Source organism: Myodes glareolus, chromosome 7 (assembly GCF_982192425.1).
Source record: "Myodes glareolus chromosome 7, mMyoGla1.1, whole genome shotgun sequence".
Lineage (NCBI taxonomy): Eukaryota > Metazoa > Chordata > Mammalia > Rodentia > Cricetidae > Myodes > Myodes glareolus.
Window position 1 is genome coordinate 62814152 of NC_142032.1, and position 14526 is coordinate 62828677.

Genomic DNA, 14526 nt, shown 5'->3' on the forward strand with positions numbered 1-14526 from the left:
TTGGTAGAGGCCATGAGTAAAGGGTCATAAAATGAGGCGGTGCCTGGCAGGGGCGAAGGTCGCCCAGGCAGGAACTGTACCAGCCCTGGAACAAGAAGGCAGCTGGACCCTTCTTCCAGCTGACAGCTGCCACCATGGGGGCTCCGGCCCTCCTGTGGCCTCCGCTGCTGCTGCCACTGCTCATAGTGCTGTTTGGCCAACCTCCAGAGACCTCGGCCCAGACCCAAGGTATGTGCTGGACAAGGGCAGGGTGGGTAGTTAGCAGAGTGGGTGGGTTGTACCAACTTCTCCTTTGCAACTTTCCAGTCTGCTCTGTGGACAAGACGTTTGTTGAAATTGAGGAGAACAGTGATATTTCCAAGCCACTGTTGAACATTTCGGTCCCAGATGGCCTGCAGGTGACCCTGGGGTCCACATCCTCTCCAGGACTTAAAATTGAAGACGATAAGCTGTTTCTCAGCGTGTCTCCTGATTATGAGGTACAGTCTGTAGGGTGGAATGTGTCCACATGGGGATCTACATGAACATCCATTCCCCTAGCCTGGAAAAGACACCCTAGGAGGAGGGGTTAATGGTGGGCTCTATGTCCCCCAGGTAGTGAGGCTGGTTGGTACTGGGGGGGTAGGACTCTTGAGAGACACAGTTGCCAGAAGCCCCCTAACACTCAGGATTTGCCATCGATGACAGGGGCCCTGAAGAAGTACAGGCCTTCCTAGCCCCGCTCCCCTAGCCTAGGGCACTGTACTTCCTATGGGGCTGGTGACTCATAGGGTACTGGTTTCATTATCCTCAGGAAAACCCTGTACTGGAGGCAGACCTGGAGTGCAAGAGAGGAAATGAAGTGGTAAGGCAGCCCCATTATCTGACCACCCCTGACCTGTCAGAATACCCCAAGACTACTCCTCCATGACCTTACCCCAGGGAGTCTGAGCATTAGCGCTCTATTGGCCACTCCCACACTTCGTTTAGCCCAGACTCTGCCCTGAGTTCTAGACTCAAACTCTGCTAATTTAGGGCCACGTATGAGTCAGCACCCTGAGACCCCAAGTCTGCCGCTCACCCCTCACCTGGGAGACACCTTCACCGGCCAGCCCCTTACCCCATTTTTCTTGTCACCCTCCCCCCCCCCCCCCGCCACACACACACACCCAGGGACTCTGTTGGCTGGGCCTCCTTTACAGTCAGCCCTGCTCTTCCTACGTGAGTTCCACGGGGGCTTTGGTCGATAGAGCTCCTCTCTGACCCTTCTAGTGAATCCACTTGCTGCTTTCTTGTTCCTGGTCCCCTTCACCCCTTCTCTGTGCAGCGAGTCCCCGGAGAGTCCTAACCAGACCCTGCCCAGCTTCACACAGAAACTTCCACATTTTCCTACTGGGACTCAAAGCTAATTTCCCAGCTGGGCGGGCAAGGCTAGGCTGTGCAGACACTGGCCTAGTGTAGACACTCCCTGAGCCTGCTCCCACCAGCATGGACACATCATCTCAGGGGACACCTCGCCCTTCGAGTCCACACTGTCCACCTGCCCCACCCCAGGCATCTTCGCCCTCAGCCCTCAGCCTACACCACATTTTCAGCCTTTTGCTAAAAGATGCTTACAGATAGGACAGGCCCCACACACTTTCTGCCCCGCCAAGAACAACTAACTAGCACACCCTGCACTCCTACCCTGTGCCGTGGCATGTTACCCACACATATCTCAGCCCATGTCTCTAATAGATAATAATTTTTTAAAAATTCATTTTTAAGTATAGTTTAGTGGTAAAGCACCTGCCTACTATGTGGTTGAGATTCTGGGCTCCACTCTCAACATACAAATACACTTCATACACACACACACACACACACACACAAACACACACACACACACAATGACCATATGACCATGGCCCTGACATCTGTCACTGGAGAAGAACACCTTTTCCTCCTCTCTGTCCTCAACCTCTCTCTCCTCCTGGGTCTCAGGAAGGTCTCTCTCCCGGGACACAGCCAGTGAGTTTAACCTGAAGGCTTCTTTCTCTGCCGTTCTTTTGAAGACCTGTTTTTGGGCGACGAGACTGCTCCTTTTTCTTCCTTTGACATTTTGCCGGTTGTGTCCCCAGGACTGCCCTAATGTCTCTTCAGCACATTCCCCGCACGCTGGCTGCCACGCTCTGAGATGTTGTTTAGTTTTGGTTTTCTAGTCTGAGTTCCTCCTAGAACAGGAACCCATAGGCCACCACATTGTCGATGCCACCAATGTCTGCTGAGTGAAAGAGTGAAGGATTAAATGAATGAACTGATGAAGAAGGAAGGAATGATGCGGGCATCAGAACATCGCTACTCAGGCAGGGGTTGACTTTAGTAACTTTCTTGCAGCTGACATACTTGCCTGTGTATGTGATTATCCTGGATGTCAATGATAATCCCCCAGAGTTTCCCTATACAAGCAAGGAATACAATGTAACAGAGGTGAGTCCAGTGGAGTCACAGCAGGTGCCTTCTGAGTGTGGAGAAGGAAGGGAGACAGAGGGGTATCTGGGGGACCCCATCAGGGAGTCAGCAGAAACCACAGCATGGCTGAATCAACTTCTTCTCTATCCCCAGGACACCAGAGTGGGTACAACTGTCATCCCTGGGACAGAACTGGCGGCCAAAGATGCTGACGTACATGACACACTATATTACACTCTGCAGGAAGTGACCCCTGTCAGTGCTTCCCCTGTCCCCACGCTTTACTGACCCTTTCCTTCTGATGCCTCCAGGCCTCAGAGGCTCATGTTGTGACCTCTTCTGCCTTCTCAGAATGCCAGCAGCTTCTTCTCCCTGGCGGGGTTAACCAACCCTGCTCTGATACTGAGCCGGACCCTGGATTTCTCTAAGAATCAGAACATGAGCTTCAGGCTGCTTGCACAGGTAAACAGATCACAGCTACCTGAGTCCTGGATGTTTCAGGCCCTGTCCAAGTCCTTGTGGGCCTGACCTGTCAGTGCTGGCTGTGACTACAGGATACTGAAAACATCACAGAGAACACCCACACGGCCAGTGCCACCCTGATCATAAACGTGCTTCCGGCTGACCTACGGACCCCCTGGTTCCTGCCTTGCTCCTTCTCAGATGGCTACCTCTGCATCAACGCCCAGTACCATGGAGTGGTCTCCACGGGACACCTACTGGTAATAGGGAGTAAGAAAGCCCAGGGTCTGACTTGAACCCAGAACCAAGTCAGGGTAGGGTGGTGCTGTGCTCCCCAAGAGGTTTAGGCAATTTTATAATTTTCTTTTGGAAACTAATATGGATGAATAATCATTCACTAACTATCCCAGCCTCAGGTTGGGGACATACAGACAAAAATCAGTGATGAGGGCGGACCCTGTGATGTCAGCTGGGTGTGAGGACTTCAGGGGCTGGGCTGACGCTGATGAAGAATTGCTATGTCCTTGCCCAGCAGAGAGTCTCCTCTGGGGCCAGAGGGCCAGCTGGGCAGGTGGGGTCCGGCTAAGGCTACCGTATCCTCCATGGTGCAGAGGACACATGGAGGCTGCCAGTCTTCCTTCTTAAGTTCTCGCTGCCCCTGAATCCTGCTGTGGTTGCAGCTCTGTCTCAAGCAGGAACGGCCCCCTGCCCCCACGCTCCAGTTCGTGTTCCAGGCCTTGAGGGACACAAAAGAGTAAGAACTGGGGTCCTCCAGCCTCAGGCTATCCCTGTCCCCACAGTCATCTCCTCTCATCTTGAGTCCTGGTCCGATCTATGCTGTGGACGGAGACCAGGGGATTAACCAGCCCATCATCTACAGCATTGTGACAGGTGAGTGGGGGTTCTAGTGAGGCCCTATAGCACCTGGGCCCTACAACAGAGGGACCAGATACCAAACCCCACCCCGAATTCTCCCAGGAAACACGGATAACACATTTATCATCGACGAAAAGTCTGGCAACCTCACGATGAACAAAATTATCCCCAGCCCCATGACCTTCACCCTGGTGGTCAGAGTGAGTACAACAGATCCCTCTCCCGTGTTCCCTTGAGCCCCAGCTCCATACAGCCCAGCTCCAACAAGTCCCATTGCTTACTCCTGTTTCCCCTGACTCCCCAGGCCGATCAGGATGATAGGGCCCGCTACTCAGTGACCCAGGCCATTGTGGAGGCTCGTGAGAACCCACTCCAGTTCTCTCAGAGCCTGTACCATGGTACAGTGGTGCTTGGTTCTGCGGCTGGCATAACAGTGAAGGACAGGACCTCCCCTTCTGAGACCCTGAGGATCCAGGCTCAGTACATAGACTTCCCGGTATGCAGTTCCTTCTTGACCACCTAGGAACTCTCTAAGTTCTCTGTGTGGGCAGCTTGGGATGGACAGTAGGACACCCAGGCCCAGGCCTCACTGCAGTCTCACCCAGGACCTGAACTTGGCCATTACATATCAAGTCACCAACTCCTCATATTTCAAGATGGAAAAGGATGTCATGCTGACCACTGTGGCTATGGAAGAAACAGGAGTCTTCTATGTACAGGTGAAGTGGGGAATACGGGGACCAAAGGTGAGGGATAAAGAGGGGTCCGAGGGTAAAGAGGGACCCGAGAGGAACAAGCCCCTTTCCTGCCCCAGGTAGAAGCTACCAGTAGTGTGACTGAGGACACAGCCACCACTGTCGTTGAGATCCAAGTGTCAGAGCAGGAGACCCCCTCCACAGGTGAGCCTGAGGGCCCCCAAGCAAGGTGGCTCCTCCTCTGGAACAGGCGTATTTGGGGACAGAGGCAAACCCAAGTTCTGTCCATGCCACCCCCAGAGTTCCCCAAGCCCCCAGAAGCTGGAGGAACAACTGGGTCTTCAAGTAGCACCACTTTGGAAACACCCACGACCTCTGGGACCTCTCAAGGATCTGCCACAACCAGCTCTGGGGGAAGTGCTGGCCCATTCCCACCCTCAGGCACAACTCTAAGCCCACCCGGCTCTACCTCATCCACACCTGGGGGGACCCCTACTCTTGGAACTAGCACCTCCCCCAAGACAACCACTCCTGATGGGGACTCAACGCAGACCCCCAAGCCAGGAACCCCTCAACCAGAGATCCCCATTACAGGTACAAGCACCACTTCAAAGCCAGTCACACCCAATGGGGGCTCCACACAGACCCCCAAGCCAGGAACTTCTCAGCCAACAGCCCCTACTTCAAGAACAAGTACCTCCGTCATTCCAAGCACATCCAGAGGGGACCCAACGCACACCCCCAAGCCAGGAGGAACCTCTCAGCCGACAGCCACCACGCCCATCAGGAACCCATCACCCTCAGGTAGTCCACATGTTTGCTCTGGAGTCACCATCACTGCCCTCCTAACTCAGACAGGGGTTCAAGGGCTGTGCTACCACAGGGTCCACCCAGGCTAGCCTGGCCTGGCCACACTGACCACCTCCAAGGAGTCTGTGTCTAGTTCCAGACAGATGGCCCCAGTGGGGCAGATGGGGTGAGCTGAAGAAGGTATGGGGATACAGAGGCAGATTTTCGAGCCAGTGCGTCGCATAATTCCCAGGACAATCTGTATTTAGGGTCTTAAGGTGGGGACACTATTAGGAAGGTACAAGATAAAAATGACGATTTTATGGCTGTCAGGGTATGCTAATGTATCCCTTTAATTCCAGCACTAGACGGGTAGTGAAAGCCTGTAGGTTCAAGGCCAGTCTGGTCTATATAGTGAGTTCCAGTCTGGCCACAGCTATACACAGAGAACCTGTCTTTAAAAGAATAATTATGGGGGCTGGAGAGATGGCTCAGTGGTTAAGAGCATTGCCTGCTCTTCCAAAGGTCCTGAGTTCAATTCCCAGCAACCACATGGTAGCTCACAACCATCTGTAATGAGGTCTGGTGCCCTCTTCTGGCCTGCAGACATACACACAGACAAAATATTGTATACATAATAAATAAATAAATATATTTAAAAAAAGAATAATTGGGCTGGAGAGATGGCTCAGAGGTTAAGGCATTGCCTGCTCTTCCAAAGGTCCTGAGTTCAATTCCCAGCAACCATATGGTGGCTCACAACCATCTGTAATGGGGTCTGGTGCCCTCTTCTAGCCTGCAGGCATACAGACAGAATATTGTATACATAATAAATACATAAATATTTAAAAAAAAGAATAATTATGAGTCAGTGGTAGTGGTGCACATGTTTACTCCCAGCACTTGGGGAGGCAGAGACTGGCAGATCTCTGAGTTCAAGGCCAGCCTGATCTACAGAGGGTGTCCAAGGATAGCCAGAGCTATATAAAGAAACCCTGTCTCAAAAAAATAATAATTATGGATAGTTATGACTGGACATAGAGATGCATGCCTGTGATCCCAGCTAATGGAAAAACTGAGGCAGGAGGATCACTTGAGCCTAGGAATTCAGAGCTAGCCTGGGCAACAGAGTGAGGCAATACTGCTAAAAAACAAAACAATAATACAACACACACACACAAGGTCAGGATTGGGGAGATGACTCATTCATAACGTATTTGCCTTCCAAGCATGAGGGCATGAATTTAGTCCCAGAACCCAAACAAAACAGCTGAATGCCAGGTGGTGGTGAACCACGCCTTTAATCCCAGCACTTGGGAGGCAGAGGCAGAGGCAAGCAGATCTCAGTGAGTTTGAGGCCAGCCTGGTCTACAGAGTAAGTTCCAGGACAGGCTCCAAAGCTAAAGAGAAACTCTGTCCGGAAAAAAAAGAAAAAAGAAAAAAGATGGGATCTGGCAAGATGGTCAGCAGCCTGACAAGCAGAGTGACCCCTGGGTCCTACACAGGTAGTGGAAGAAGGGCACTGAGTTCTGCAAGTCATCCTCAGACCACAGCATGCACCATGACATGCAGCACCGACACACATACACTACATAAACTTAAAACATGCACACACCACACACACACACACGGAGGTTCCCACTGAAAGGTTTTCATACTGGTCATTGAGCTGTACGCACACAGCCCTGAGTGTTCAGGATCACAAGGGGCCAGACATGGTTAGTGTCCCACAGGAATGGTCCCCAGAGGCAGTTATACAAGGTAGGCTTCTCATGAGTGTTCTTGAAAAACTGTGTCAATTGTCATGCATTCAAAACTGGAGCCGAGGCCACACAAGACAAAGTTCACATTCAACTGTGCACAGGGTGGCCTTGAAGGCCACCCTGGTGTGTCAGAAGCTGGCAGTCATGCCCCCAGGGGCCTTGGTATCGCAGGCAGCTTTCCTGCCACCTGGTGGGGTTAGTAGCACCCATTCTCAGAACCTCAGCTCTAGAGGGTGAGCCAAGCCATGCCTGTCTTGTTTTCCTGGTACTTCATTCTGGCCCGGGGTTAGAAAGGGATGCTTGGGAGTGTTCCCAAAGTAAGTGGCCTTGGTTTCTTTGGCAGGAGAAGGTGCGATGGGTGACCAGAAATTTTCCACGGTGGACATGGCAGTGCTGGGCGGGGTGCTAGGTGCGCTCTTGTTACTGGCCCTCATCGCCCTGGTCATCCTCATCCATAAGCACTACCGTCACCGGTTCAACTGCTGCTGTGGCGGCAAGGCTAAGGTAAGGGCCTCGGTGCGGTATTGGGCTAGGCAGAGTAGAAAGGGGACTAACCCAGGGTTGAAGAGTCACAGAAAAGGGACATGGAGGGATGAATGGGAACAGCTGGGGAAAGGAGCAGAGGTAGTATGGGATGGATGTGTTGATACCAGGTGTGGGGGGGGGCAGGGAAGGGTGGGAGCCAAGTAGTGGGAGGAGGGTTTGGAAGGCACTGGTGGGAGTAACGCCTCTGCTCTTGCTGCACCGCGTCCGTAGGTACCTCTTCCGCAGAATAACTATGACAACCTGACCTTCCTCCCGGACCACAAGACCAACTGGTCGTCCACCTCTACCTCCGACCCGCAGCCACAGTCAGACCCTGAGCCCTCCCAGCCGCCCTCTGGGTCCCATAGCCCCATGTCTTCCAGCCCCACGCCCCCCAGCTCTGCGCCTCCTAGCCCCGAGCTCAGAGCTCCCGGGTCTCCTAAAACCGTCCAGGCTGGGGACAGTCCTTTGGCCGTGAAGTCTATTCTGACTAAGGAGCGGCGGCCGGAGGGGGAGGGTGGCTACAAGGCCGTGTGGTTCGGCAAGGACATCAGAGAGGATGCTGACGTGGTGGTCCTCAACGAGCCCACCGCAGACATGGACAGCGCCAGTGCCACGGAAAGTGAGGGCAGCGATGACGATGACCCTGACCAGAAAAAGGGTCTTCACCTTGGCATTGATATCGATCACACTTATATCTAGCGCAGCACCCCCAACCTCCACTCCAAGACATTCCCTTTTCCTCCGCAAATTAAAACAGCACTTTCAAATTCCGGAGTCGTAAGGCGGGTGTGCGAAAGCGAGTGCCAGGGAAGGTCGTTCAACAAAGCCCAAGCGCTCATGTCTCCTCTTCTGGAGCCGGGTTATCCCTCCTAACCGCACCCCCCACCCCGACCCCTAACTCCGTTCTGTGTGCGGGAAGGAGGGAGGGAGCGCTGGGGTAAAACACCTGCTGTGAACACCCAGCTGCCGGCTTCCGGATGTTCCCTCCCTGCCCCCAAGCTCCTCTCCCACTGTAGCAGGGAAGAGGGAAGTCCTCGCTGGAGACTTCAGCGCTTAGCCCGATGTGGACAACTTCGTTTGAGCGAAGTGAAAGAATCAGAACGGCCCACGCCACATTGTACATTCATTTGGGAGAGGGTGGTCTCTGGAACCTTCCTGAGGGTCACAGCCTGGTTCAAAAGTCTGGTTGCGAATGGTGGCACCCATGTTTAATCCCAGCATTCAGGAAGCAGAGACAGGCAGATGTCTGTGAATCTGAGGCCAACAGAGTCTACAGAGTGAGTTCCAGGACAGCCAAGGCTATGTAGAGAAATCCCTTTTCAAAACAAAACAACAAACCCAAACAAATAAAAAGACTGCTCTGGCAATGAACACCTCACTCTGCCCCATACAGAAACCCTGAGATACAGGGGCCTACAGATCATGGCAGTAGGTGGAGGGAGACCAGGGCTATGGAGGTTACACACAGCTCTCTGGTCTGCTTGGGGAAGGGTACATCACAATCTGGACTTCTTCCTGCAAAGCAGTCATGAAAAGTCATCCTGAATTCCTTTCCAAACATTTTTATTTTATTTTTTCCAGTAGTTGAATACTTTTTTTTAAAAAAACTGTCAGTTTTACCCGTTTATACAATGTGTTTTTTGGTTTTATTTCAACTGCTGTCTTTCTTCCTTCCTTTCTAATTTATTTTATTTTATGTGCATTGGTGTTTTGCCTACATGTATGTCTGTGTGAAAGTGTCAGATCTTGGAGTTACAGTCAGTTGTTACCTGCCATGTGGGTGCTGGGATTTGAACATGGGAGAGAGCTGTTCCCTGGGCCTTGGAGGGGGTGATAGAGATGGCTCATTCTGGATACACACTCTACCGTCTCTCATTCTCTGTTCTTGGGCCACTTACAGGATTCTGCTCATTACAACTGGAAGTTTCTCTAATGAAGGTTGGATGCAACACAGTGGTTAAATTTTACATTTGAGACAGGGTCTTACTCTTGAATCCTCAACCTCTCCTGAGATGGTATTACAAGTAGTGGCTTTGGGATATTCGTGTGTGTGTGTGTGTGTGTGTGTGTGTGTGTGTGTGTGTGTGTGTGTGTTTTGATACAGGGTTTCACTGTGTAGCCTTGGCCGTACTGGAACTCCTGTGTAGATCAGGCTGGCCTCAAACTCAGAGATTAGCCTGCCTCTGCCTCCTGAGTACTGGGATTAAAGGCATGCGCCACCACCGCCTGCTGGAGTATTCTTATCTGTACCATTCTCAATGTGAAGCCTCTCTTTAGACTACACTTCCTGATACTTTCCTGCCAGTTAAACAGAGCAAAACAGAACAAAACAGAACAAAAAGTTGCTGACTTTGTTTGGGATCGTTGTAGGTATCCCTGCCTTCTCCCGCCATATTTTTCTGAGGAGGTGTGGAGGGAAAGACTTTTCCCACACTCCCACTTGGGGAGCTGTTCCTCCGAGACTTGCCGGTACTGTCCAAAACAGGGTCAGCCTCTCATTGATCTACAAAGGGCCTGGGCGACTGTGATACGAGAGTGGAGTGCCACAGCCAATGGCATCGGGCTCCCATAGGCCACACCCTGCTGCACTCCGTCCCGCCCCTGACCGGGTCCTATAAAAGCACTGGCCGCCTTCTTCTCTCTGAGATAAAACCGTCCCGGCGGCTCCGGCACCAGGTATGTGGAAGGAACCCTTAGTCCACGCGGGGAGGGAGCGAGTTAGTGCCACGGGAGGAAATTCTTGTCCCCTCCACGGAGTAGCGAGCGGTTGGGGAAGGGCAGTACAGAGAGGCTCGGGGACGCAGGAGGGCAGAGGGCCGGCAGGATCTGCGATCGGAAGATCTGTAGGTGGGGTTGGTTGGCGTCTGTGTGAGGGTAGGATGGAGGTCGAGGACTGCGCCCCGTAGCCACTGAGACAGAGGGAAGCCCGCAGCTGCCCACACGCTGTTTCGGCTATTTAGGTTTCATTTTCCCGGGATGCAGTTTCGCTTTACTGGCCTGGGCCCGCCCCCTTTTACCGCCGTGTCTTTGCAGGGTCCGGCCTGCGACAGCCCATCCAGGCTTGGACGCTGGATCAACACCTGTGACTTCACGTGTGCGCTCCCGCTACATCTGTCGTCATATCCATAGCCACCTTGGCCGAGAAATCCACACTTTGTTTCGGAACCTAGGTGGCTACAAGTTCTCAAACCGCATTTGTGACCCTTAACACCCTACACCTGGGTCACACTTGCGATACTTAAATTACCACTTGTGACCAACACATATAATCACATTTGTGACACTTGGCCACACTATCCGTGGCTACAATCTCAAACCGTAGTGACACCCAAGGGACTCTTACCTCATTTTAATACCCGACTGCTGCAGTGACTGCAGCCCATCCCAGAGTAGGACCTACTTTGATTCTCCCAGACTGTCTTTGTAGGAGCAATGGCCACAGAGAGGTGAGAACATGGCCACCCTGGTTGTGTTGGGTCCTGTTTACCTTGCTCTTGGCCCTGATCCTAGCGTTGCTGCCCTGTTTGCAGGGGGTCCCAGCGCATGCTGTTTGGCGAGTGGCTACTGGGTGAGGTCAGTAGCGGCCAGTATGAGGGCCTTCGGTGGCTGGACGAGGCTCACACAGTCTTCCGTGTGCCCTGGAAGCATTTCGGGCGCAGGGATCTGGATGAAGCTGACGCAAGGATCTTCAAGGTGGTGCCTAGTCCTGCCCTCGGTATAATCTCTCAGAATTCGCAGGGAGTCTCTCCTCAACCCACATTCTCTGTCCTCTCCTTCAGGCCTGGGCTGTGGCCAGAGGGAGGTGGCCACCTAGTGGAGGGAACCTACCACCCCCAGAGGCCGAGGCTGCTGAGCGAGCAGGTTGGAAAACCAACTTCCGCTGTGCACTTAATAGCACACGTCGCTTTATCATGCGTAAAGACAATTCGGCGGACCCTGCTGACCCGCACAAAGTGTATGAACTTAGCCTGGAGCTTGGCTCTACTGGTGAGGAATGCCACAAATAGGAACGGACCAAGGAGGAAGGGACTTGGACTACTTTGTCTTGGTGGCTTCATGGTTGGATTCGTAGTTTTTAAAGCTGGTTGGAAAAAGGCTGATTGTAGGCCCAGTTGTACTCCTTCCAAGGTGGATGGGTGGGTGGGCACATTTCCTCCTCAGTCAGAGCCTTGGGCTGAGTGAGATGTCTGGTGTCTGGGGACAAAGGGTATGGGGAAGAGAACTTTTTAAACTACTCGAGCATCATAACTAGTCAATCTTAGATCCAAATTTCTCCCTCTCTTCAGAAGGCCCAGTCATAGAAAATGGGGAAATGGTGGCCCTCCGCAATGCCTTACCTGCACAGGTACAGTCTGGTCCGTTCCTTCTAGGTGTGGGGGATGGGCAGCTGCCTACCACTAAGCGTTCTCTTGCAGGCTGTGTCCCTAGGACCCTTCCTGGCAAGAGGAAATGCTGAGCTTCAGACTCCAAGCCCTCTGCTTTCTGGTGGTGCTGGGGACCTCTTGTTTCAGGTTCTGCAGCACAGCCTCCTGGAGGACCACCCACTAGAACCTGAGCCTGGGGCAGACCCAGTCCCATCACAGGAGCCTGGTGAGAGGCAGGAAGAACTGTTACTGAGCTGGGGCTGGACTAGAGAACTCCATCTGCCCAAGGCTGTATGAGGGAGAGGAGGAAAGCTAAGGCTGCTGAATGACAGGGGTGGGAAGCTAGGGCACTATGAGGGGCAAGATGGACAGGCAGAGCTTCACCTTGTCCTCAGGCCGGGAGCCAGAACATGCTTCTGAGGAGCTTCATGCAGCGTGGCAGGTGGAAGCCGTCCCCAGCCCCAGGCTTCAACACCCAACTCTGATGACTGGTGAGGACCTGGGGACCCGTTGGCATGGGCTAGAGCTGTGGTGCTTGCACAGGTCTTCGCCAGTGCACAGCTGTTCTCCCAGGCAGAACACTGCACCACTCAGCCCTCACAGCTGTACCTCAGTGGGAGGGGCCAGGGTCCTGGGGTGTAGGGCAATGTGCCCCACTCACACTCATAGCTTGGTCTGTACACAGAGCGCAATCTAGGGCCCCTGGACGTGACCATCATGTACAAGGGCCGCACAGTGCTCCAGGCAATGGTGGGCCATCCCAGCTGCGTGTTCCTGTATAGCCCCACGAGCTCAGCGATAAACTCAGAGCCCCAGCCTGTGATTTTTCCCAGCCCCGCTGAGCTCCCGGATCAGAAGCAGTTGCATTACACAGAGACACTTCTGCAGCATGTGTCACCAGGCCTTCAGCTGGAGCTGCGGGGGCTGTCCCTGTATGCCCTGCGCATGGGCAAGTGCAAGGTGTACTGGGAGGTGGGCAGCCCCATGGGCTCCACCAACCCCTCCACTCCAGCCCAGCTGTTGGAACGCAACTGCCACACCCCTATCTTCAACTTCAGCACTTTCTTCCGAGGTCAGTGAGGTCTGGGGTGCTGTCCTTGTGGGCCTCTGGAGCCTTTCTTAACATGCTCACCAGAGCTACCTCCTACAGAGTTGGAAGAGTTCCGGGCCCGGAGGCGGCAAGGATCACCGCACTACACCATCTACCTGGGTTTTGGGCAAGACTTGTCAGCAGGGAGGCCCAAGGAGAAGAGCCTGATTCTGGTTAAGGTAGAGCTTGGGTTGGCAAGTACAGGTGGGTGTGGGCTGCTGGGTAGGAGCCCTAACAGATGTCCCTCCCACAGCTGGAGCCATGGCTATGCAAAGCACACCTGGAAGGTGTGCAGCGTAAGGGTGTGTCCTCCCTGGACAGCAGCAGTCTTGGCCTGTGCCTGTCTAGCACCAACAGCCTCTACGATGATATCGAACACTTCCTCATGGACCTGGAACAGTGTGACTAGCCCAGAACTGCAAATCCCAATAAAGAAAGTCTAGAACCAGAGCCGCCCCGAGTCAGACTGACTCCCTGGCTGTATGCTATCTTTACTGGACCTGGTGGGAACCCATGAAGGAGACACCTCATCCCTGCACACTAAGCCTCCTTTGTAGCACTCATCTTTATAATGAACCCCTTACTGGATCCAAATGCTCTAAAACAAGCATGGGGAGCATGCTAACACTGCGAGGTATACTGGGAATGGTGGGTCTGAGTCCCTGAAACCCACAGCCCCAATGTCTTGTCTCCTGGCAGAAGCAAAAGCAACTAGAATAAGAAAACTGCTATAGCAGAGAGGTTCATGAGTGTTAGCAGGTGGTTTCCCACTGGTTGTCAGGGTTTCTGAAACCAAAAGCTTCACCTTCCAAGCACTGAGTACACAGAAAAGTTTCTAAAGATAAGCCATTTTTGATAAATTAGAACACAATGGAAACAGTGTATCTATAATATACAAATAAAAAAAGTCCAGTTTTCAATTATAAGCAAGACAGGTGCAGACAGGTGTCATGGGAAGCTCAGAGGCAGGAGTGCTGGTAGCCGTTTCTTTCCTACTAGGGTCACTTCCCCACAGTGGCCAGTCTCAGGTCTCAGCACCCTGACTGGGTGGCTCTTCTCCAGCCTCGGTCTTCTTGTGCCTGCGCATGTGCCTGTATTTGTCCACATAGGCCTTCACCAGGTTGGCCACCTTCACAGGGTTGATTTCACCACTCTTGCTGTGGCAGATCTGAAGAAAGAACACAATCACCCAAATGCTCTCAGCCTATCAGAGATCAACCCAGCCCAAGGATCCTTGCCCCGGCCCTCTCCACCAGGGCCGTTGGTCTTGTTAAGGGCACATGCATCCCCTGCCCCTACACACACACCTGTAACTAAACAGAGCTGATGACGTTTCTCTACACGTGTCAAAGGTCAGTAGGAAGCTGAGACTTGTTCCTACAGAAAGATCTACCCATCCCTCAGGGACTTAGTTCCTCCAGAGAAACTGGGTGGATTGGGGAATTTTAAATTCATCATCTGTTATTTTAGTTTTAGCAAACACTGTGTGAGGTGAGGACGCACTTACTAGGAAACAGGACTGATCTCGG

General features: G+C 52.9%; 3 protein-coding genes across 10 annotated transcripts in view; 2 read left to right on the forward strand and 1 right to left on the reverse strand.

Annotated features, from left to right (window-relative positions):
• Nucleotides 1–63: 63 nt before the first annotated feature.
• On the forward strand, nucleotides 64–8313 carry Cdhr5 (cadherin related family member 5). Of its 2 annotated transcripts, none has more exons than XM_048458393.3 (15): nucleotides 64–228; nucleotides 307–479; nucleotides 794–844; nucleotides 2356–2448; nucleotides 2584–2685; nucleotides 2782–2892; nucleotides 2985–3152; nucleotides 3693–3783; nucleotides 3871–3968; nucleotides 4073–4264; nucleotides 4374–4487; nucleotides 4583–4667; nucleotides 4764–5267; nucleotides 7359–7519; nucleotides 7772–8313. In XM_048458393.3, the coding sequence occupies exons 1-15, from the start codon at nucleotides 135–137 to the stop codon at nucleotides 8240–8242; spliced, it is 2508 nt and encodes an 835-aa protein (XP_048314350.3). In that variant the 5' UTR covers nucleotides 64–134; the 3' UTR covers nucleotides 8243–8313. The 2 variants fall into 2 exon arrangements, with proteins under 2 accessions (XP_048314350.3, XP_048314351.3); XM_048458394.3 differs by having other exon boundaries at nucleotides 5058–5267.
• Nucleotides 8314–10105: 1792 nt separating this feature from the next.
• On the forward strand, nucleotides 10106–13447 carry Irf7 (interferon regulatory factor 7). 2 transcript variants are annotated; one of them, XM_048458412.3, is made up of 10 exons: nucleotides 10106–10219; nucleotides 10577–10989; nucleotides 11074–11236; nucleotides 11323–11530; nucleotides 11830–11888; nucleotides 11959–12133; nucleotides 12303–12398; nucleotides 12593–12979; nucleotides 13058–13176; nucleotides 13251–13447. In XM_048458412.3, exons 2-10 carry the CDS (start codon nucleotides 10976–10978, stop codon nucleotides 13404–13406), a joined length of 1377 nt encoding a protein of 458 aa, XP_048314369.2. In that variant the 5' UTR covers nucleotides 10106–10219; nucleotides 10577–10975; the 3' UTR covers nucleotides 13407–13447. The 2 variants fall into 2 exon arrangements, with proteins under 2 accessions (XP_048314369.2, XP_048314370.2); XM_048458413.3 differs by having other exon boundaries at nucleotides 12055–12133.
• A 382-nt stretch (nucleotides 13448–13829) lies between these two features.
• Phrf1 (PHD and ring finger domains 1) overlaps nucleotides 13830–14526 on the reverse strand; it is a 31146-nt gene continuing 30449 nt past the window's right edge. For all 6 annotated transcript variants that reach the window (XM_048458410.3, XM_048458409.3, XM_048458406.3 and 3 more), the window contains one exon: nucleotides 13830–14165. In XM_048458410.3, the coding sequence (XP_048314367.3) occupies nucleotides 14022–14165 (144 nt within the window). In that variant the 3' untranslated portion in view covers nucleotides 13830–14021. The remainder of the gene's footprint in view (nucleotides 14166–14526) is intronic.